At 44.1% G+C, this 23,938-nt stretch overlaps 1 protein-coding gene across 2 annotated transcripts in view; it reads right to left on the bottom strand.

Annotated features, from left to right (window-relative positions):
* Positions 1 to 211: 211 nt before the first annotated feature.
* ST8SIA5 (ST8 alpha-N-acetyl-neuraminide alpha-2,8-sialyltransferase 5) overlaps positions 212 to 23,938 on the bottom strand; it is a 70,987-nt gene continuing 47,260 nt past the window's right edge. For both annotated transcript variants that reach the window (XM_014594140.3, XM_014594141.3), the window contains 5 exons: positions 21,679 to 21,765; positions 18,586 to 18,730; positions 15,234 to 15,346; positions 11,837 to 11,929; positions 212 to 10,598 (listed from right to left, as the gene is read on the bottom strand). In XM_014594140.3, the coding sequence (XP_014449626.1) occupies positions 10,130 to 10,598; positions 11,837 to 11,929; positions 15,234 to 15,346; positions 18,586 to 18,730; positions 21,679 to 21,765 (907 nt within the window). In that variant the 3' untranslated portion in view covers positions 212 to 10,129. The remainder of the gene's footprint in view (positions 10,599 to 11,836; positions 11,930 to 15,233; positions 15,347 to 18,585; positions 18,731 to 21,678; positions 21,766 to 23,938) is intronic.

Below are 23,938 nucleotides of genomic sequence, written 5' to 3'. Positions count from 1 at the left end.
TTGTCTTGTCTAGGTGTGCTCAAGGCTCCAATCCAGAACTTACCGTTCAGCATTCAACGGTGATGCTGTTGAATCTCCCGCTGATTTAAATGCCTGTCTCCATTTATCCAAGCCAGCTTATCCCAGCTGACAGTTCGGCTAAGTTCAAAGACTATGGACTGAAAAAGATACGTGTTAATATGGAATCACAAAAAAAAATGGCACAAAGTGCTTTTAAAATGAAACTGTTAGACTGGTTTATTGGACTGAGTTAAATTGTCTTTCAAACACAGTGACACAGACCAAAAAAAGTACCCTGATTACTGTTTTAGTTATGGCTTACATCAATTGATAGGCTTTCTATCACAATTGGAGTACAGCTACAAAAACAATAAGCAAAAATTACAAGGTGGAAGATTTTAGTAAACCAAAAATCCATGAACATGAGGTTGTTAACAAGTAGGCATAAATCAAGTTGATTTTTCCCCCACCTAAACATGACAGAAAACAGGAACACAGTTTATTTTAATAGTAGCCCACGTCCATTAGCTTGAAGACACAGACATTTGTTCCAATGGACTGGAATATTTGTTTCTATCAGATGACAATGGAGGACATTGAACCAGCATTTTTCCCTTTCTCTTTTCCTTTGTGTGAAGGTCTCTGTCAAACACAGTACAATTTCACTTAGCTGAAGGCTGACATCTGATAAGAGACCTTACTACATTTTGCAAGATGTAGACCCTAAGCAAAGAAATGAAGGTCACCACCAGTAGCAAGCAGTTTTCCTTGCAAGGTTCAGTCACAGGGTCTCCGGTGTGCATCACTTCTACAGCATCCAGTGATGCAACCAACAGGACTAGCTCAGTCCTGGGTGTTCCTTACCAATAATGTTGGTATTAATTATGGTATATATAAACTTTACGGGACAGTGAAGAGACTTCAATGCCTTGATTCCCCTCAGGAGTCTGAGAGGATGCCAGTTTTTAGATCCATCCAACATGTTATCTGGTTATCCGTTGCATGAACTTGTAACCATGTTGTGCACTAGCTTGTTACAGTGACTAGGGGTGTTAAAAGGATGCACATCAGCTCACCAAACTGAACATAGAGAACACGTATGGCTTTCTAAAGGGAACTCAGACATATCAGTAGCATAGTCATTTATTTACAAGCTTCCAGCCCCATGCATACATTCAAGGCAGGTTTTTGTACTGTCCAAAGTTTCCCAGTAAGGCTCGCGCCTGCATCCCAAATGTACCCCACATACGCAGGGCAGTCTATGGGATTTTGATGTGCGCAAAGCATGAAATGTCAGACCCCTGCACTGTCATACCAGCGCACAGTGTGATCTCCCCTCGGGTTGCTGGAAAGGACTTCCCTAACTACAACTGCTGTTGATTTTCCAATACCATGCAAATAACACGCTTACGCTGAATTGCCCATTCCCATTACAGGGATCACAGCATAATACTGAAGTGGTTTTTCCAGTGATATGTTATCCATTCATCTATAACTTTAACTGAGAGCTGTGAGGCCCTATTGCTGCTCCACAGAAGCCAACTGCAAACCTCCTGAGGACTTTAAAGGAGGGAGATTTCACCCTTGTCCCAAACCCATTAGAACAGGTTTGCTCAATCCTCAACCCATGGGCTAGATTTGGCCCCCAGCACCATATCATCCAGCCCGTAGCGTTTCCCACAGGTCCATGGGGAGCCTTGCAGGTCATTGCCCTGTGTACTAAATTGGGAGCGCAGCGTGGCAAACCTCATACATAGGGATGAGCCGAGGTGACGTGGGACCCACCAGAGCCAAATCTCAGCATGCAGGACCAGGCAGGGGTGGCAGGAGGCTTTGGGGCCTGATCCCAGCGGGCAGAGGTGGTGCAGGACTCCAGCGCCCAAATCTAGCATGCGGGGTCCAATTCAGCCCACACCCCTCATCTGGTCCACGGGGCTGAAAGGTTGAGCACCCCACCTTAGAATCACCAAGGAACGCCACCCGGATCCAAGGAAATGGCTCTTTCCTCAAGGCGTGTGATTCCTACATGCACCCAATCAGGTAGGGAAGCCTGATTAGTATTTACAGTGCCTGCGATTTTATATGGCAATTTGCGCTATCTCCATGAAATGCTTTGCATAGATGGCTTGGAAATATGATGCTTCCCAGAGATGAAGGTGCAGGAATCTGGAGGAGAAAGGGAGATACGCAAAGTTTCTGTCCCCAGGTAAGATTTGCTTCTTGTCTGCACACACATAATTAAAAACACTGTAATGCTACTATCCAATATTTACAATCTATACAACTGGCTGAGAAATGATAAGCTGCTTGCACCATTGCAATCAGGGCTCAGTCCCCATAATCCCATCCCCTTGACTCCATAAATCATCGGGCTATGGATCTGGCCTGTGGCATATTGATGCCTACTAATGCCCACTGTGGCCTGGACTTTTATTCCAAAGTCAAGCCAAGCTCCTAGTGACTCCCACATTCCCAGGGGAGTTTGGGCAGAATAAGGGCTGCAGAATTTTGCAAGGGTTTCCCTTTTGATTCACATGCAAAAGTCCCAGAGCTCTCTGCGCAATGAGATGTAAGCCAGATGAACAGCAGGGTTATCCTCAGGGTTGTATCATTTTGGAAATTCAGGGTTCTGATTGCAAAGGTCTATGCCACAAAAGGCCCAGAGAAGAAGCAAGTCCCCTAGCCGCTCGTTCCAGCAGTGTTTATTCAGGAACCCCCTCACACACCGACTCCAGAAAGCACTGACCCATTGCGCACAGCATAAAATCTAACAGGAAGGACCGCTCTATCTCTGTGCTGCGTTACAAACAGAAGCCACAGTCCCTGTTGATTTAACAAACCACCCATTCAGTGTAAATTATTCGTGGCACAATGCATCTCTCCAGTTGGGTTTCTCTGCCCCTCTTTCACATCACCCAATCACTCTGGGTGAATGATTCCCTCTGTGCATGGGGGTTGTCTACGTCAAACTTGCATCTTCCCATACAAGCACCATGCAGCAACTATGCAGTTGCTATTGCAGCTTCCAAAATGTAGTGCCCCTGCAACAGTCATCACTACAACCTGCTACCCTCTCCTTAGGGTTTCTTCAGTGAAGCTCATGGGCTTACTTGCCATATCCTGAAGCCTGCCCTAGGTAACTCCCAGGTACTGACATGTGATGGAGCCTCCAAGGAGCATCTTGGAGCCCAGGGATGAGAGACCCGTAGGCAGTGTGAGCTGACTTTACCACGCACCAGTGGACTCACAAAGGATATGCTGCAGTACACAACAGAGGATTTACCCTGGTGTTGATCTATCACATTTGATCAACACCAGGGTTTGAACATGAGATCTATAGAGCTGAAAGCAAGAGACTACACTGCTTATCCTGAAATGACTGACACTCTTAGCTGGACCAGCCACTAAAGAAGGAGCAGTCCCATCAACCCTTCCCTCCCTCAATCCTGCACTGCCATCCAGTGTAAGCCCATGTGTCCCATGCCCAATTACCACTGTTATGTTGTAATGTTAACCTAATACCACCTCCCTCAGAATTTCACATAAATAATATCTGGACCCAGCAAATAACTGCTAATATTATCATTTCCTCTGCCCCTCTCCCAGCTCTTCCTATGCTCAGCAAGGTGGCTAAGAGTCGACGTTAACCTCCCAGAGTGATGCTAAATTGCTGAGCAAGTTCCTGCTCTGACAAGTCAGATGTTTATTGCAGCCTTTTCCGTGTGAAATGTCAGTAGTTTAAAATGGAAAAGGATCCCCTTCACGCAGGTAGCATCTACACACATGCTCCGGGATGAGGGGGGCACTTTAATTAGAGCGGCTCTGAGAGCTGCTCTAATTAAAGGGCCCGCAGCGTCACGTGCGTTCAGTGCTCTGCACTTCAAGATCGTGGCAAAGGCACTTGAACTAAAACTCGTTCAAGAAGCTTTAGTTAAAGCATCCCTGCCATCATTTTGAAGCACAGGGACGCTGAATAGAGGTGACATGGAGGCTACTGGAGCATGTTGATTAACACGCTCCAGTAAACTTGATAAATTGAGTCTGTTCCAATGTGTGCTAATTAGCACGCGTTGGCCCCAAAATCTGGCAGGTGTATAGGAGCCCTTGGTGGGCAACTCGCCAGCAGCTGACTTCTTCATTTACAGCCATCGAGGGTCAGCCAGATATACCAGGTGTAAAAGGACATTTAAACAGAGGGTCCTTTAACAGTGGCTATTTTTGTTGTTTTCACTGGACGTGGGGGAGCCAGATACCATCAACTACCATGAATTTCCTGGTTTTCTGAAGCTTAACACTGATTGAAGTGGGAAACAAAATAAAGACTGAAGAGCAATGGTGTGGCTTTCCTAACAGTCTTTTAGCCCTTTTTGTCCTCTTGTCTAACTGGCAACATTAGGCAGGGCTGCTGCGCCATAAATCAGGGGTGGGCAAAATCGCAGCCGACTTCATTTCCCAGCAGCTGCTCCTCCTGGGTTCGGTTTAGGGTTAGATCCGCTGCCCACACGCCCGTGTGACAAGCGTGGGTTTCATGGGCCGGGTGTGCAGGGAATGGACCGTGGCTCTGCCCCAGCTCCGGCCCTGGGCTGTCACCGCCCCAAGATCACAGCCCCAGAGCAGCCCCTGGCCGGTGGAGACCCCAGGATTGTGGGGCTCCAACAGCAATGGGCCAGGGCTGGGGCAAAGCCCTGGTTCTGCAGCCGTATGATCCTGGGGTCTCCACGCAGACCAGCCGCGAGCTGCATGGGCAGGGGCTGCTAGGAAATGGAGTCCGACCAGAGGCCAGATCTGCCATTTTACCCATCCTGCCATAAACTCTGGCTGGTTTGAACACTGAACTACCCATTCTGCAGCTACATTTCACAAGCAATGAGCACTGTGCATTAGAAGAGGAGCATTCCCTTCATTTATGTATTGCACACAGAGAACAATACGGCCTTCTCAGACCTAGTTCCTGAAAGCTGCTCCATACTGCCAGAGTCCTGCAACTGTGATCCCTTGATATTGTTTTCTGCAGGTAGTTGTCTGAGGTTTGGGGACCTGGTGCAAGACCTGAGCCCAGGACAAAGAAATGCCATTCAGGGCATTTTCAAAATGCCAAGAACTTTTCTTAAGTCCCTTTTCCAGCAATAATTTGCAAAATGAACAAGATAAGTAACAATAAACTCTCAAGGAAACAGCATATATTTCACATCATAGACTAACCACATATGATACAATTATTTAAAAATATATATATGGGTTCCATATGCTATCATATATCTCTAAGTCCACCCATTTATGTACACCAACACGAAAAGCTTGAGAAGCATAGGTTTGGGGCCAGGTTCCACAGTCCCTACACAAATCAACCCCCCATTTCCTTCAACACAAGTTTTTGCCTGGATGAACACTGCTGGTCTGGGCCTTTTATGTTGGTTGGAAGCATCATGCATATTAATTCTTAAATCACTAAAAAAATAGAGTAATTAGAGAATCATCACCAAACATGGCAAAACTGTACTTCTTACAGTATACCACTGTTTTAGGTACATTATTCATTCATGTGAAATGACCAAAGGGAAGGAAGATCCGTTATCCAAGAGTCAAGTTTCTGTCCTAAAAATCCAAGTGAATTGAAATTGAGATTGAAAAAAGAGAATTGCACCATTATCTTCCTACTTGCAGGTACCTTTCCAGTTCTTTCCTCCTTTTACTAGTGTCTTTTACAATATGTCAGGCTCCTAATCACTGTTCACTTCATTCAGAAAAAAATACCCTCCACCACAGAGATACCCAGTAGTGTAACTGAGGAGGGGTGACAGGAGCAGCACCCCCAGGCACTGCTTTTATGGGGAGGTGGAAAAGCAGCCATTATCCCAGTGGTGGCTGACAATCCAGCCACAATCAGGATAGGAGCCGGCACTGCCCTGGGCGTGGAGCTGTGCTGCTACACCTCTGGAGATACCCACAGCACAGCAATACTGAGCCAAATCCTGAACTCCTTTGCTCACACTTTGCTCAGAAATGATGACTGAATCTTAGTAAGGGCTTCAGGATCATTCCCATTATTATAAAGCTTAATGCATAACGAGAGGCGTTGTTTTCTAGTGGGCTAGACAAGGGCTGGGCCACCAGTGCTAACCCCAGCTCTCACAGACTCACCCCTTGGCCTCAAGCAATTCATCAACTTGACTCTTGCCTTGGTTTCTTGAGCTCTAATAAGAGGGCATGACAATCTGTGTATCGGGAAGATTAGTTGATTGGTGTTTGCTGGATACTGTCAGGATGACCAATGTTATGCATGTTCTAATGATGCTACCTGCTGTTATGTAACACTTTTCATCCTAGATCGCAAAGTATCCTGTAGACAGTAGCTGACCAATGTCATCTCCATTTCACAGCTGGACAAACCAAGGCCCAGACATTCAATCCCATTTAATTCAATCCAATTTAATCCCATTTAGACCAGCCATCTATAGCAAAAATGGGAACAGAACTCAGACCCTTTCCACTCCCATCCTAACCTCCAAGTCACTGGATTACATTGCACTTTTCATCATCAAAGCCCTTTAGACATCATTTTAGGAAACACATCAAAGACACACGTTTCTTTTATATGCAAAATCAAGGCAACTCATACCATGCACTCAGACATCCATCAATTCGCACTCACTGTGCTTAGAATTTGATGCTTATTATTTACAAAGAAATGCCCACTAAAAAGTAATACACCTCCAGTGCCTACAGCCTGGCAGCAAGAAACGCAGGACCCCCAAATACAGGCATCTTCCCCGATTCCAGTTATCCTTCTCCTATGGGACTTCTGAAATCTATACTCTATTACTCTCATGTCACCAGACTGTGACCTTAAATCTCATCGCATTTCCTATTCCAAAGACAGAGCTACAGTAGTATCTCTAGTCCCCTTCTGGTCACTGCTAGTCAATAGTGACTTTTTAAATAATATCTGCTGTATTTTATTTCCTTTTAATCCTTATGTTTTGTGTGTAAGGTAAGCCATTTTGATAGCTGCAGGGATGGGAAAGGGGCTTCGAAACAGAATGCCTTCAAGCTGAAAGGGAGGCAGACAACATCTTGTGAGCTTATTAGATCTCTGTAAACTAAAAACCCTAAACTCTGGCTCAGACTTCAACTTTACCCCGAAACTAATCATCACATATAACGCACGTACATTTACACAGCACTGCACAGAATCAAAGATAAACTGGGCTGTAAAGGACCTCAGAAACCCTCTAGTCCAACCCCCAGGGAGACTCATCTCTCTCTAAGCCACCCTAGACAAACATTCGTATAACCTGCATTTAAAAACTCCCAATCCATACACCAATTAAGACATTTTCCTTGATAAAAGCCCTTGAAATCTAAGTTAGACAAGACAAAACACTGGACAGCACATCAAGCATGGAAAGACGTGAAGATGACGAAGAGAGAGAACTGTCGGGGAAGAGGGCAAGACTGCCCCAGCTGAAGGAGGCATGAAGCAGAGGAAGTTATGAAGATGCAGGCAACCATGGGAAATGCATGGGAAGAGGATGATGGAGCAGGAGAAATGAGAGCAAAGAGACAAGATCATGTAGAGCTGCATAGGTGACTGGACGTGATACAGTAAGAGCTGGGGAACCATAGTGGGGTCTTAGGGAAAAGGTCAATAGGATCAGAAGCAAAACCAAGTAAGATGTTAGCAGCACTTTTGTTTGTCCAGGCCAAAGGGGAGAGGGGAAAAGTCAGGAAAAATAGACAGGAACCTGTTGCAATAGCCAGGTGAGTGAGAACCAGCAAGTAGGTTATTAATGGCACGGTTGCTGATATTCATGGAGCAAAATTTACAGGATTTGATGAGCCTGAATAAAAGCAAACAGAGAGTGAAAAACAACCCAGTGATTGTGAGCAACACCAATGATTGTAAAGCAATGCCAATGATTGTGAGCCCAATAGACAGGAAGCACAGTACATGTGTCTATGGAGATAAAGAATTAGGGCCAAAAACTGCTACTACTGAAATCAATAGAGTTTGTCTCTGACATCATCTGGGTCGTTCGAAGTGGACACTGGGATGACAGGAGTTGAGAAAGGCTAGAAATTAAGTTGATGGCACCTTTAGAAATAGGATAAACAGGTGGAAGGAGACAGGTTGATGCGTTAAAGCCAGGCACGCAGAAGAAAGCTCTCAAATAAAGGAATAAGGGAGGGAGTGGTGGGGTGGGATAGGTTGGGGAAAGGGCAGAGCTTGTCCGACCTGGGTGAGTGCTGCTTTTGAGGAAGATGGCTAAGGAAACCTTTTCTGGATCCAACCTCCACACACACAGCCTGTCTCTAAAAGGAGGCCTCTTCCACGTAGGCCAGAAAAGGTGTAGCTAAATCAGTATGGCAACAGTTTACAAAGATAGGGTGCCTGCAAAAATATTAAACTATTCAGCTGTAAGTTTTGATAGTCCTGGGGAAAGGCATGATCCCAGGTGCTATCCTCTACCCTTAACAGACCCATAATCACTATACAAAAGTATACTCTGCCAGAGGATGCTAACATTTGCTTCAGGTTAAAGGTTTGTCTGCACTTCAAAATGTTGCCTTTTCAATTACAACGGCATACTAAAAGCAGCAAACTCCATCTTAGTGTGGACACGATATGCCAGCATGAGAATACATATACCAGTATCATTTATACCAGTTTCAGAACCAAAATAAATATAATTATTAATATATTATATCGGATAACATATTAATATTATTCGAAATATGATGATACACAATGCCTTTGTAACCAGGAAAATCGCATCTACATTACAGCTTTTACCAAATTATCTATGGAAGCAAAACAATCCCCCTGACACAACTGACACACTCACACTGGTTAATCTTCTAAGTCTAAACTAACCTTAAATAGGATAACAATTGTAAGGATGCCCTCAGCATAAAGCAGTGTCTAATTAAGACACCTGAGGTCCTCAAGTACATCATTTTCATGTTCATCAAACTAAGGTTTCCCATTGTGTCCTAACATCATTCCCTCACCCATGAGCACCTCCCAGGAGGTACTTACAAATATGACATAACTAGACAATTTACACGACAGCACATCACAGTTCTGGTACTTCATCAAAATCAACAAAATATTCAGAATAGCCTTATTCGCTTCTATGCTCTGTGTCATTTGAATCCCAAAACATCAATTCTGCCCAAATCATGCAGAATCGTCTCGATGGCTCAACAGAGCGATACAAGTGCCATTCAGCTCGAAAACTATCTGGCAGAATTCAGAGGGGACAATGCATTCCTCTGCTTGGAAACAACGTCTGAAGGCCAGAGCTGGTGACTGCAGAAGAAGACATACATAGACATTGTTAGCCTTTTTGGCTGGAAGGAAGTATTACACCTATGAGAAAGACAGATGCATTTGGAGAAGAGAAGGAGACTTGATGGGGGGAGGCACAGGGAAGAAAAATCTGTGATGCTCTTACTGATTCAGTAAGACTTGATATTGATAGTTAGCGTAGCTGGGAACTAGAGTTTAGCCCCCCCGCTGCATCTTGCCTGAATTCTTCTCAAACAACCGTCTTGGCTGTATCACATCTAGCAGATGCGTTTTGCCAGCACGGTGTGACATGACGGAATAAAGATCACAACTTATACATTTGCCCTTTGAACTACACGGATACATAAAGAACTTCCTTTTAAAATCTGAATGCATGAGAACCACTGTTGCAATAAAACTGCCGATGTCCAGTGGTGTCTGCTTCAGAAGCATCTGTGTAATGCCATCCACTGTGTGCTAAAATCCTCCTCAACCAGTGAGTTCAGTTGGGTGCTTTTCCTGAAAGTGAAATGACACCTACACTGATGTGCTTTGTGCATCTCTAAAACCTATTAGAAATGTGCTTCTTACTTGATTTGATTTCTAGGGCAGGGCATATCTTGTGACACAAGAGTTTTGCTGTACCCGAATCAACGTGAACCCTACTCAGCTAGCAGGAAAGATGCTGCTATCCCAGCTCCTATGAAACGCAATGCCTTGAGAAATTTGTATCAAACAATTATTGCATAATCTCATGATGTAAGAAAACTCTTCTACACTAAACACAGACAGTAAGTTCCTGTTGCACTTTTACACCAGAGGAAAAAGACACAACCATCAACAGCAGCTGCAGGTCCCCGTGTGAACCCGCAGAATACCTTTGCTGTGCATGTGAAGGAAGTTGAAGATTTCTGATGGCATAGCATGGAAGCCAGGGCGAGGTTTGACATTGTCATAATAGTGATGAGTTATAAAAATCCCTGAGGGGTTCATGGGGAAAGCCCAAAAGCCAAACAGGTGGACTTCTTCACACAGCTCCAGGGCAGCAGTCACCAGAATCAGCCCCGTGCTAACACGCTTGGCCCGCACCCCTTGACCGAGCCAGTACCGCGAGACGTTGATGAGATACTGTGGGTGGAAGTAGTAAACAGCTTGCTGAGATTCAAAATCATCCAGGACGTATTTGACCCGGATAGAGACGTCCGTGTTGCGCGTGTTGTAGAAAGCAGGCAGCAACACCGATGCATTTTCATAAACCTGGAGCACGTCGTAGAAGGGTTTGCGCCATTTCTCCAGTTTATGGAACCTGCAGGTACAAGGAGGCAAATGACAATCAAATGGGCACGACTAAACAAACCAGCAAGAAACTCTTATGCTGATGGGGAAATTTTGCGTGACTCATTCCCGATTTTTCAGTAGAGCTGGTTGCAAAAAATTCCGTCGACATTTTGTTCCAGTGAAAGATGAAAAATATATTTAGCTCAGCAATTGGGGTACATATTCATTTGAAAATTTTGGCATAAAGGGAGAGGAAATTAAAGTTAGGGACATATGGCCCTTGATCAGTAAGTTCACTGGCCTTTGCATGGTCGGTTGCATATAATTTTTTTCTTTCAAAATATCGGTATTTTAAGATCTTGAAATTTTTTGATCAGCTATTCCTTAAATAAATGATTAACCCCTATTGGCATAGGGTTATGGAAAATAATGAATAAGCTGCACATCAGAACAGGAAAGTTAATGAAATATCTGAATTCCTAGATCTGATCAAATATATCTGTTATGACCAAATCCCACTCAGATTATTCATGGATGATGACATAATGAAGGAAAAGATTGACTAACTAAAGATTTAACAGTAAGGCCCCTATTGTATGATTAACTTTACACATAGGAACGGTGTCTTTGATTCAACAGGATCATACAAGACTCTGCTTAACTTTATATATATGCTACTGGCCATAATGGGACATATGCAGATGCCTAAGTGACTTGGTGAATGATAGCCAGAATCCCAGCATAGCAGAGAATCAGGCCCCTATGCCTAGTCTAAACTAGGACTATAATGTGGGTTTAGCAAACTGGCTAATTAATTAGCAAGATTTAGTATCCTTGGACAACCCGTGGCACTCAAACTGACTAGCATAAAAAAGAAGTTTCTTTGTCTACACTAAACACTACATTTTATCTAAAACACATACTTAAGTGTTAGCTTAGTTAATACACTTACTAAACAGGATTTATTCCTGCAGTGTACACATGGCATTTTTGACTAGGAGAGGGCTTCCCTTAAGGTGCTTTCAGTTCATCAACTACCCACTTTTCAGTATTAAAATGCAAGCCCAGGTGCTGCTATTTATCACAGTGCTTAGATACAATAATCAGGAAGTAATTTTTCTTGCAGTTACTATGTGAAGAGTAAAATACATGATCAACAGTGTAGGATTTTTAAACCACTGAAGACAGATGTGTGATACTTTTCTGTTTGCTTTGCAAAGATATGGGAGGGAAGTCTAGAGAGGTTTAAAAAAGAAATGACTTGACCTTTCAGTAATTATACTGGGATTGACTGTCACAACATCTGTCTTCACCCCAACATCCACTGTATATTTCTCAGATATAGGAGGCAAGTTGCATCTAAAGGAAAGAAGTAAACAAGTATGTTAAATATTTCATTGCAGCTGTTCATGACTGCGGTATGAAGTCGTGTTTAAACATTTGTTCCAAGAAGCAAAATTAGAAACATGCTGTGAATTTAGATCCTGACCAAACTGTGCTGATGCTCAAACTGCGTGTTGCAGGTAACAAGCTGGTGACGCTAGCAGCTGTCAGAAGAAATATATTTACTCTTTCCTGCTATGGTGAACGTTAACCTCTCTAGTAGCAATGTTCATTGCTCATTGATGATATTTCCCTCTTGATGGCTCATTGATTTGATTTTGATAATATCTTTGTCCAGAAATACGTGGCTGAAATTCCAATAAAAAATAATCTCTAAAGCCATCGAGTTCTTTAGTGTCAACTGTAATGCTAGGGGTTATTTATACATTTGGCCCAAAAGCTAAAATTAAACTGTGAAAAAGTTCAATGAAGTTACAGGACATACCATGCTTTACTATAAAAAACATCCAATATACCAAATCAGAAAAGCATTATGTCTCAGCAGATGGTCATTCAATGGGTAAATGTTTCAAAGATACATACGTGACTTAGGGCCTCCTAAAAAGCCAGTGATGTTTATACACTGATAGACCAGATAATTAATGGTTACATACGCTGTATAAAAATTATGAAATCTTTTTACTCCAAGGATATTTTTGTTGTGAAAATGAAAAAAAAAAAGCAGTCCCTGCCCAGGCATTTCTTCCCCGCACGTGTCTGATGTGCTTCAGTGCAGTTTGCCGGTTTGGGCAGTAGGCGGAGCTAGGCGACAGCTACTGGCCAGTGCATATTTCCATAAGTGCATAAAATAGACAATTCTTTGTGATAAATATTTGCTTATGCAAGAAGAAAATGTTTTAAATCCCCCTGCCCATAAGTCTTCCTGTCAGTATTAAAATATGCACAGGCCTCAACACGATACCACTGAATTCAGATCTCTTTTGACAGGCGATGCGGCAAAGGCTGAAGTGCTCAATGCCTTTTTTGCCTCAATCCTCATAAGCAAGGTCCGCTCCCAGACTACTGCACCGGGCAGCACAGTTCAGGGAGGAGGTGAGCAGCCAACAATGGTAAAAGAACAGATTAGAGACTATTTATAAAAGCTGGATGTGTACAAGCTGGACATGATGCACCTGAGGATGCTGAGGGAATTAGTCAGTGTGACTGCACAGCTGCCAGCCATTATCTTTGAAAACTTGTGGTGACTTTCCCAGTGATTGGAAAAGGGCAAATATAGCACTCATCTTGAAAAAAGGGAAGGAGGATCTGATCAGCCTCAACTCAGTCCCTGGAAAAATCATGGAGCAAGATTCTCTAAGAATCCATTTCTAAGCACGTGGAGGAGAAGATGATTAGGAACAGTCAGCATGGATTCACCACGGGCAGTCACTCCTGACCAACCTGATTGCCTTCTCCAACAACGTGACTCGTTCTGTAGCTACAGGGAGAGCAGTGGATGTGATATACCTTGACTTCAGCGAGGCTTTTGATAAGGTCTCCCACTAGGCCTGTGCAAAGCGGCTAGTATTCACTTCAGATTCGGACGATTTGGGGGACAGTGATTCGATTCAGTGACTCGAATCACTGTCCCTAATCGATTTGGCCAAATCTGATTCGGAGATTTGGCCGCTGCCAAATTGGCCGAATCTCCGAATCAAACAGGTCCCATCCCCCACCTGCTCTCCCAGCCCCATCAATGGCTGCCTCGCCCAGCCCAGCTTCCCAGCTCTTAAAAAAAAATAAATTAAAGCCCTGCACTCACCGGCTCCTGCCAGGTGGGGGGGTGATCCCCGCTGCCCTCCACTGCCCCGTGCTGCATGGAGAGCTTGGCCACAAGCCCCCAGAAGCCCCGAGGGCTGCTGCAGCAGCTGGTGAGTGCTAGGCTTTTTTTTTTCTTTTTTAAAGAACCAGAAGCTGGGGCAGCCGGGGCAGCCATGGAAGGAGCTAGAGGAGTGAGTGGGGGTTGAGGGATCATGGCAGAGCCCCCCATGCAGTACAGAGTAGTGGAGGGGCAGGGGATTGCCACTCCCCCCCCCCCCCCCCGCCTGGCAGCAGCTAGTGACTACAGGTTTTTGGTTTTTTTTAAAAAAGCAGGATGCTGGGGCTGGGCAGGGCAGCCATTGACAGGGCTGGGAGAGTGGACGGGGGTCAGGCGGCTGAGGGATCAGGCATGGGATGGGGCCTGGTGGGGTCCCCCCTCTCCTCTTCCAGCCCCCTCTCACTCCGCCCCCTACTTACCGGCATGGAGTCCAGGTCCAATTCCCTGCGGTGGCAAATAAGGACTGCCTGAATCTCTGAAGCTCTCTGAATCTTTTCTGAATAGATTCGGAGAGCTTCGAATCAATTTGGACCTTTTTATTGGTCTCCCGATTTGATTTGGATTCGGAGAGTCAGCCATCGAATTGGGCCGAATCTCCTCCGAATTGAATCAGCACCTGAAGCTTCACACAGCCCTATTATCCACTCACTAAAGTTACTCCACTTCTCTACCTCATAGCTGTTCTTCCATAGAACTAGTACTTGCTTCAACCAGTGCTAGAAACAGTGTTGAGCAGTATAAATAGATGGGCATCTACATGTATTCTGGTATGGCCATCCTATTTCTAGAAGGATATACCAAAAGTGGAAAGGTATATCACCACAGTGAAACACCACAGATATTAATTAGAGGTACACAGGGTCTTCCAGCTGAGGGATGGGGTTACAAACATTGCAACTGTTTTGCTTGGAGAAAGTAATAAAAGTGTTGAACAGTAAAGAAATATCAATAAGGTGCTTCTATTCATTATTTGACCAAGTGTAATAATTAATCTGCTCTTATTTTCACCAGTTTAAATTTGGTATAACTTATTGACTTTAGTTGGAATTAGTCTGGATTTATACCAAGTTCAGAATCTGACCTAATGTATGTATAAAGAAATACCTGATACTTTTTCCAACACACAAGCCGAACTGTGGAATTCAGACTCCTCCCTAGTTACTACAGTGAAGATAAAAATATATAGGAATTTCGACCTTCAGGACATCAGCCAATTACCAGTCACCTCTGGTTAGGAAAAAATCACCAGACAAGTATGTTATTTCACAGTTGTCTATTAGGCAAGTTTTTTTCATCTGAACCATATCGTTCTGGCCACTGACAGAGACAGGGTAGAACATTAGGTGAAATATTGTTTTGATCAAGCCTGGCAATTCCTGCGCTACTAGGTCAGAAAGATGAGATACATGATCCTCCATTTAGTATCATAAAATGTTAAAATTGCTGCATAGGAAAGATTACCGAAATACAAAATCTGCACTGTCGATCTCCCGTCCACATCTGCTGTTCTTCAGAATCCCTCCATTCCCAACTACAGCACATTTCTTAAATTGGGAGCGATAATATGGCATATCCTACAACAAAATGAGAACAAAGCAGTTACTCTCCTGAAATATGACTGTAGCGGGTCTCTTTTCTACAACTGTGTCTCCAAAGAGGTTCATACAGATAGGGAATTACCAAGGATATCATCCCCAGCCATTTGTAATCCCATGTTTATTTGAACTGATAAATTCAATGGAGAAAACCCTACCCTTCCACTGATATCAACAACTGATTCTGTAAAGGCCTATTCTCTTAATGACTTTCTTTCATTTCTGGTTTCCAGGTGGGGACATGAACCATAAAATCAATCCATCATAGGCACTTTATTCTGAATTGCTACAAATACTGTCTCCACAAATTGACTTCCTGCTTATAAAAGCCAAAAATCTGTACACATAAGCCATGCAGCCCAGTTCAGAGTACTCAACAGGTCCACAAACTTCAGAGGAAGGGGAGATATTCTGGATGTTGATCAAAACTGAACTTGAATGCTGGGGTTTGATATTCAACCATCATAAGCTGTCATAAAAGCATTAGGCTTATTATCTAGTACTTGAATTAGGACAATACCTAGGGGCCCTAATCAAAGATTGTTCTAAGAACTGTACAAAATAACTGAAAGGTAATTCCTGCCCTAAAAAGCTGACAATTTAGACCCTGACCTATAAAAACATATACAACTTCTGAATGTCATGAATGCTGACTAGTCCCCTTGACAGAGATAAATTATGTGGGTCAATCTTTGCTGGATTGAGGCCTGGGTCGCAAGCATCTCTTCTCTCCGCTGAAGGGCAAAAGTCTGCCATCACACATGCATGTAGGTGTTACTGAAGTCAACGGGAGCTATAATCATGTATGCGCAGGCAGATTGGAGCCCTGAGGGTGAGAGAAGCATGCAGTAAAATCTCAACAGAAATGACAACCTATGAATATGCAGAGATGTGCTTAGGTATGCATGAAAATGCTTCTGTTGCCACAGACATATTTTATCAATAATTTCAGACAGAAAAATTCAGATAGAATTGGGATGGGAAATGTATTCCTAAGTGATTATTTATGGTACGCTTTCCATGGGTTCAACAAACCTGAGGCTGAAGAGCGTCAAGAGTGTCCATCCACGAAAAACATGGGCTCTGACAGACATACAGGTCTCCACTCTAACTCGTGGCACTTCAAATAAAGCACCATGAGTTAGAGCGCCTACCCCCCAGCCCAGAAGATGTCTGCCTGTTGGGTTGTGGCGGGGAAAATCAAGTTCCACTTTGGAGCCAATCCAGGGGAGGAGCCTGCCTGCAATCTCTCTGTCCGAGTATCTCTCCCACCACACCTCCTGCCTGTGTTTGCCTGACCTGAGCTGGAGGGGGAGCGGGTGGGGGGCTTCAATTCACTCTTCCCCACTCCAGCTCAGGCAAATCCCATTCCACGGCTCCCTCCCCTCCCCCTCCCTTCTTGCAGACAGCACCAAGGGGGAGAGGGGAGCAGGGGGCAGCTGGGCTGCATCAGCCCAGCCCCAAACACACTGACAGACTGACCCTAGGGAATACAAGATCCCTAAGGTGCTCCACTTCAGAGCACCTTCATCTCATCCCTCATTAGATGAGGGTTAATTTGTCTCGCAATCAGTTGCTTCTGAAGTGATCCACACCTGTGCACATGTGTCATGGCACAGCTGCAGAGCACTTTCAGGGGGCCAGTCACATGACATATGTCACTTCTGTCAGCACCCAGACAGAGTCTTGATGCTCTCACACAACAGACCTTTGCAGAACTGAGCAAACAGTGGGAAAGGGTTTTCCTAGCCACGTTCCACAAACTTCAGACATACATTGGTTCGTCATCCAAGTCGCATGTTATTATTTCTGATCTCGGATTGGATGAGTGACGCAGCTAACCAGCCTAGGCCCTGATTTAGCAAAGCACTTAATCACACCCTTAACTTCAAGCATATGTATATATCCCCTTGATATCTGTCAGCTCTAGACATATGCATAAAATTAAATATGTCCTTCAATGGAATAGAGATGGGATTACTCATGTGGTTAAGTCCTTTCCTGAACTGAGGCCACAGTGGGTGAAATTCACCTCTCATGCAGAGGTTTATGCCCAATATAAGTTTCAGCTATGCCCTCAATACAGCATTTAAGTGAGACTTTGGCTATTCAGCCTTGGAGAAGAGTAATGCAGTAGTTGGAAACATGGGCAATTTGAGTTCAGCTCCCTGTTCCACCAGACTTTTTCTGTGGCATCAGGCTTAGCTCTTCTGTGCCTCAGTTCCCCCATCTGTAAAATAAAGTTAATAGTAATGCTATATATGCTACATCTCTGTGGAGGACTGTACTAATACACGTTATAGATTATGCTGCATTCAGATAGTGCAGTAACAGAAATCATGTAAACACTTAAAATAGGTCATGTTGCTGGCCTTTGGGAAAGGGATGAATTCCATAAATGCACAAATTGAAATTCATATAGCATCAGTAGTGTAACTGAAAGGGTGACTAGGGCAGCAGCCTTGGGGGTCTGCCTTTTTGGGGAAGCACAAAAACAGGTGCTGCTGCAATGGTAGCCAGTCATGCTGTCGCAATCAGTTTGGCAGCAGCCCAGGCTACTCTGTGCGTCACGGCTGCCCCAGGCATGCAGCTGCCTGGCTACGCCTCTGCACAGCATGATTTTGTTGCATAATCCAGAGTCACATGAATTATAGCATGCATTGAGACCTGAACACGAGATTAGACTGTTTACACTTCAGGTCAAGAGTTGCTGACGGAAGAAATTTGTGAATAATTTAAAATGGCAAATACATTTGACCGTTTTGTAACCTGCTCACCAACAGTCTTCAAACAGGGAAAAAAAAATGATTATTTAAATGAACTATTCATTGAATTCTAGATATTTCAAATAAAAACAAAAATCAGAGCCAGCTAAACATTGGGTTTGATGAACACGAATACATCCTCATTGAGTTCTGGTCAGTAATCTGCTTTTATAGACAAATTTCTGAAGTGTTTTCACTAGCCACTTAACTCTGGGGGCAGTAATGTTCTGCTGTAAACAGCAGACACATCGCATGCCAACTTAAGCAAATACTACAGAGCAAAATAATCAGAGATGCTCTTATGGAAAATAATCATACTTGTAATAAGACTGTAATAACCCTTGCAAAAAATGTCTACTCGTTGGTTGAAGTCTGACTACCATACAGGAGTATCTGATAATAGCAATGACAGTGTAGTCGATTCCAACACATGTAGGCAGCCACGTAAAGCACCTTTGGAAACATCCTGAAGATTTCTTGATTGATATGGAAGATCCCACTCGTATCCACTTCATATTTCAGTTTCGTTCCCAGAGGAGTATTTTTCTGGGTGGTGAATAGAAATGCAGGGGCATTGCAACATCTGGATAGAGTAGACCTGTAATATAAACAGCAAAAAGAGATTATGTATGAAAACTAGGTCTTACAATTAACGTTGAAATCACTGCCCATTCCTTACAAATGGTAAGGAATCTTTCAACAATAGATATGGGGTTGGTTATATGCTTTTTTAATAGGAAAATGCTGGTGCACCAAAACCAAAGCCCTACTGGAATATACCAGGTCTGATGAACACTTTTACAATGAAAAATGTTCTCAGGTCCAGGAATATCTGGTTGAAATATCTGGGGGGGGTGTTCCCCAGCGGCCTATCGCCAAGGGGGGTGGATTTCTGGTTTCGTGGCTGATGCTTCCAGGGGATGCACGGCCGATCGCAGGGGGTGCATGTGCACCCGCGTGCACCCCCTACACATCGGCAATGGCCTGAGCCTTTCTCAGTCTCCCCTGTTATCATTCCACTTTGTATTAATCAACCATTTGTGGGACCAGAGGCCATCTCTACCGGGCAGTAGGAAGGGCATTCACCTGGGATGTGGGAGAGTGGCAGTGTAGGAACTTGTCCCTGGGATTCCCAAACCCCAAGGAGTGCCTCCCTCCCTCTCTCCCTGCCCCAGCTCTTCTGGAGTCTCTCTCATTTCTGAAAGAAAATCCTTACTTGCATCCTTCTGTGGAACAAGAAACATTTTGAAAGTCTGAAACATTTCAGAGGATAGTCTCCATTGAACTCCAGCCCTGAAGACACTATTGATATCACTCACTACAGAGGTCATGTTCAATTCCAATATGCAGGGATGCATCATATGCAGATACTACATATGTAGTATGTAAAAAGGAAGCCAGTTTCTTGGTCCGCACCTTTCATTTAATGCTTGTTTGCTTTTATCTTTGGATCCAAAATCCAGTCATCATCTCCACTTCTATTCCAGGAGAGGTTTCCTTCTGAGTTAATGCATCTGATATTTTGGTGGTGAGTAGGTTATGACAAATGCACACATTTACAAATAGGGCCAACTGGTTCCCAGCTGAATTACCTTTGCTCTCCGGGTAAATAGCCCACGTTACAAACTGAAAGAATAAACCGATTCTATATGCTTTTTGTGGATGTTATTTATATAGTATATATAAACAAATATAGAATCAACTATACATATTGCAAAGGCTGAACTTCTACAATTTGACAAGGCTAATTGAGGGAATGATACAATGCTCCAATCAAGGTCATAAATGAGGGTGAATCAACAGATGAATGGGAATAAATTACCAAATAACTACAAGAGATGCTTGAATCAAATCAGGAGGGTAATACAAGAAAGAACTGCTCCTTCATTATTTCTGCACCAGGGGAGTGAGGGAAGACCCCTTCTCCTCTATCCTACAACCCCAACTAGTGTTCCTGGAGCATCAACCTACTTCACCACTATGAAGGTCTGCTCTAGTCTTAACCTTTCACCACCAGAGCACTGCACCTCCCTGTCCCACCCCTTGGGGCAAGTGCTGGACATGGAAACTGGTGGGAGGAAAAGCTCAGACCAGCAATGGTAGGAACATGTCCATGTGGGAGCTGGGGGCTGCAAATGAACCCCTCATGAGCTGCATGAGGCCTAGGTTGGACAGCCCTATTATAGGGGAAGATTTATGAACCCTCCCAGTGACTTTTAACCAGGAGAGGAATCACTTCTTTTCATCCTTTGGGCAGGGGGCTGGACTCGATGATCTTCCGAGGTCCCTTCCAGCCCTAATGTCTATGAAATCTATGAAATCCATATCTTCATCACAAGAGGTTCCACTTGCTCTAAAACAATGAAAGTCTTCCCAGGACCGAGCCAAACAAGTTTCTAGCACAAAGCTGAAACAAGACTTTGGCTCCAATCAGACATTGCTCCTACACAGCTGGAGTCCTCAGCTTGTTCTGAGGCCATTTCATTTGAACTTCAGCAATGGGCGGGTGCATGAGATGAGACAGAGGCACCAGAGGAATAAGTAGCAGAGGTCTCTGGAGGGCAGAGAAGTGGCTGAGGTGCTCAGGGAAAGATAACTGAGCAGGGTTAATAAAGGATACAGCGGGATGGGATACAGCAACCTGGACTCTGAATACAGAACCAGCAATACAGAATTACACAGTGAGGTTTCTGATGACGACAGGGCCAAATCCTCCCCTAAAAGGAAGTGCCGTCACTGTAGACGCACCCTTTCACACTGACAAGGTGAGTCTCCAGCGGTTCTAGTGACGCCCGCGGAGAATTTGGTCACAAAGAGCAGGGTGGCACTTCTGACAGAGGGGCAGGACTGAGAGCCAGAGCCCCAGGTTTCAGTTCTCTGGTTGGCCACAGACTCACTGAAACCTGGGATAAGTGCTCCATGGCCCAGCTTGCACGCTGTCTCCCCACTCCCTGACACATGCATGGCATGAGGTTGGGGGAGACTGTCACAGACTGATTTCCCCTCTTTCACAGGGAAGCGGATATTTTATATTTTATACAGCAGATGACAAACCAAGGAGCAATGGGCCCAAGTTGCAGCAAGGGAAGTTTAGGTTAGATATTAGAACTTTCTCATGAGAAAGGTAGTAAGCACTGGAACAGGTTACCCAGAGAGGTTGCAGACTCTCCATTCTTGAAGGTTTTTAAGACCCAGTTGGACAAAGCTTTGGCCAGGATGATCTAGTTGGGGCTGGTCCTGCTTTGAGCAGGGGGTTGGACTAGATGTGACCTCCTGAGGTCCCTTCCCACCCTCATTTCTATGATTCTATATTAGATGCCTCAATAGCAACCTGCCCCTTGCTACTTAGCTTTCCTTTTATAAACCCTAGTCAATTCTAATTTCAATGCATCAGCACCCCAGACCATAATGAATGGTAAAGAGTAACAAGGTCCTGATGTCTTACTTGCTCCTTAACAGCTATCAATGTGATCATTTCATCTGATTGCAACCAGCTGTGGTCAAAGACAGCCCCATCAGCTACCATTGGGTAGCAACCCTTCTTACTTGAATAGGTTAGCTGCTGTTACATTCATCTCCCATTTGCATATCTGCAAGCTCTTCCACCTGTCAAACAATTCAGTTTGCTTCACCCTAAAGAAGAAGAAAAAAAGATATGCGGAAGTCAGAGTTTGCTTTTATTAAATGCATTCGGCACTACTGGTAACACTTCCTTAGGCAGACATGAGACAGTCACGGAGCAGGAAGAGCTGGATGAGCCATAAGGATCCCCTCAGTCCAAAACATAATCCCAGCGGTTCTTACGAATTCCATTACTCCATTGCCCAGAAGTCCTCAACCACTACTGGAAATCCACTGATCTAGGCTCTGTAAAAAAAATATTCCCTATTCCAGTGGTTTTCAACCTTTTTTTCATTTGCGGACTCCTTAGAAATTTTGAATGGAGATGCAAACCCCTTTGGAAATGTTGAGTGGAGGTGTGGACTCCTTTGAATTGTAAGTGTGGGTATTCACATACTTTTGATTGATCATAGTCATCTTTCACAGACCCCTTAGACATAGTCTGTAGACCCCCTGGGGTCCACAGACCACAGGTTGAAAACCAGTGCCCTAAACAGCCCCTACAGTTTAAGTCGGCACAGCAGACTTAGAGCAGGAAAGGAAGCAGGAGACAGAGGGTGAAGTGAGTTGCCTAAGTGTTGTACAAAAAAATCAGTGATCAGGAAAGAGTGCATCACACAGGGTCCCAGCCCCGTACCTTGAACCCGAGAACTGGAAGGTTACCACTTTTCATTAAAGGCAGACCCTGAAGTTGAATGAAACTGTCTGTTGTGCCAATGTCCACCTTCATAGTTGCTCCTAAACTCCAACCTAAATTTCCCCTGCTGCACCTTAGGCCATTGCTCCTCGTCCTATCCCCTACAACCACAGACACAAACCCATCTCTATCCTCTCTGTAAGCACCCTTCAGCTTTTGAAGATTGTTATCAAATCTCCCTTCAGTCTTCTCTTCTCTGAACTAAATAGCCCGAACTCTTTCAGCCTTTCCTCACAAGTCATGCTTCCCAAATCTCTAATCATTTTTGTTGCTCTCCACTAGACTCTTTCTAAACTGTCCACATCTTCCTTGAAGTACAGCGCCCAAAACTGGACACAGTGCTCCAGGTGAAGCCTCGCCAGTGCTGAACAGAGCAGAAGAATGACTTGCATTAACTTGTACGTGCCACTCGTGCTCTGGCTGAGCAAGGCTGCTAACAAGAGACTGGGAAACCCCAGGAGGACCTGTGTGCTCCTTGGGGAGAAGCTACAGTAGAGAAGAGGCTCTGAATCAGGGGAGGAATCAAGGTGACTGCCTGGTGGATGAAAAGAAATGCAAAACTCCAAAACTTTTGGTTCAGAGATGATACCTTCTATTCAGCTAACTAAGAAATGGCAAAAAAAAAAATACTTCTCTTTGCGAGCTTTCAGGCACACGGGCCCTTCTTCAGGCTAAGGGAAAATTAAAGATGGCAAAAGTCCCCTTAGGTAGAAAAGAAACTTCATTTTGCACAGAGGAAGCTGAAAGCAGATGTCTGTATCTCTGGGTCCAGGAGAGTTCCTTTGTGTGAGTTGCTCTTTGATGCGCAGATAAGGCAGTTTTTTCCCCTGGTGGTGTCAGATGGCAGTAGACATTTTTCTTTCTTGTTTAGCAATGAAGTTCCCAAAATTGGCTAAAAGAGTGCATGTGCCCAAAAGCTTGCAAAGAAAGATATATATATAGATATATATGGATATATTTTGCTATTTCTTAGTTGCTCTAATAAAAGGTATCATCTCTGAACCAAGAGCTTTAGAGTTTTGCATTTCTTTTTGTCTCAGACCAACACGGCTACCAAATACATCCCTGAAACTGGATGAAAGGCATGGAGCAGATCCAAGGGTCCAAGTAGGACTTAAACTTTGTTGAGGGATGTTTCTCTGCTGAGATGCCTGGGTGAAGGCCTTCCTGGTTTTTTTGATGAACTTTATAAAAGAACAAGATCCTTAGAGGACATGGACTGCTGTGTAAAATCCTGAATGGGTCCAAATGAAAAACAAAGACCAAGCAAATGTGCACTGTATGCACCATCTCAGACTGCAAGGAGATGCATAGAAGAGAACCATACCATTGTCACAAGGCATTTTTCCCTGCTTCATTTCTTGTTAGTGCCTTGTCTAATGTAGGCTTCACTTCAGAAGCTATTACACAGTAACCTTAGGATGACACATACATTTTGCAGATAGCCTTAACTTCATTTAGTCATGCTTTGATGCATTGTAATAAATG

This window comes from Alligator mississippiensis, chromosome 3 (assembly GCF_030867095.1).
Source record: "Alligator mississippiensis isolate rAllMis1 chromosome 3, rAllMis1, whole genome shotgun sequence".
NCBI classification, from domain to species: domain Eukaryota; kingdom Metazoa; phylum Chordata; order Crocodylia; family Alligatoridae; genus Alligator; species Alligator mississippiensis.
This window is presented reverse-complemented; position numbering and strand designations above follow the sequence as displayed.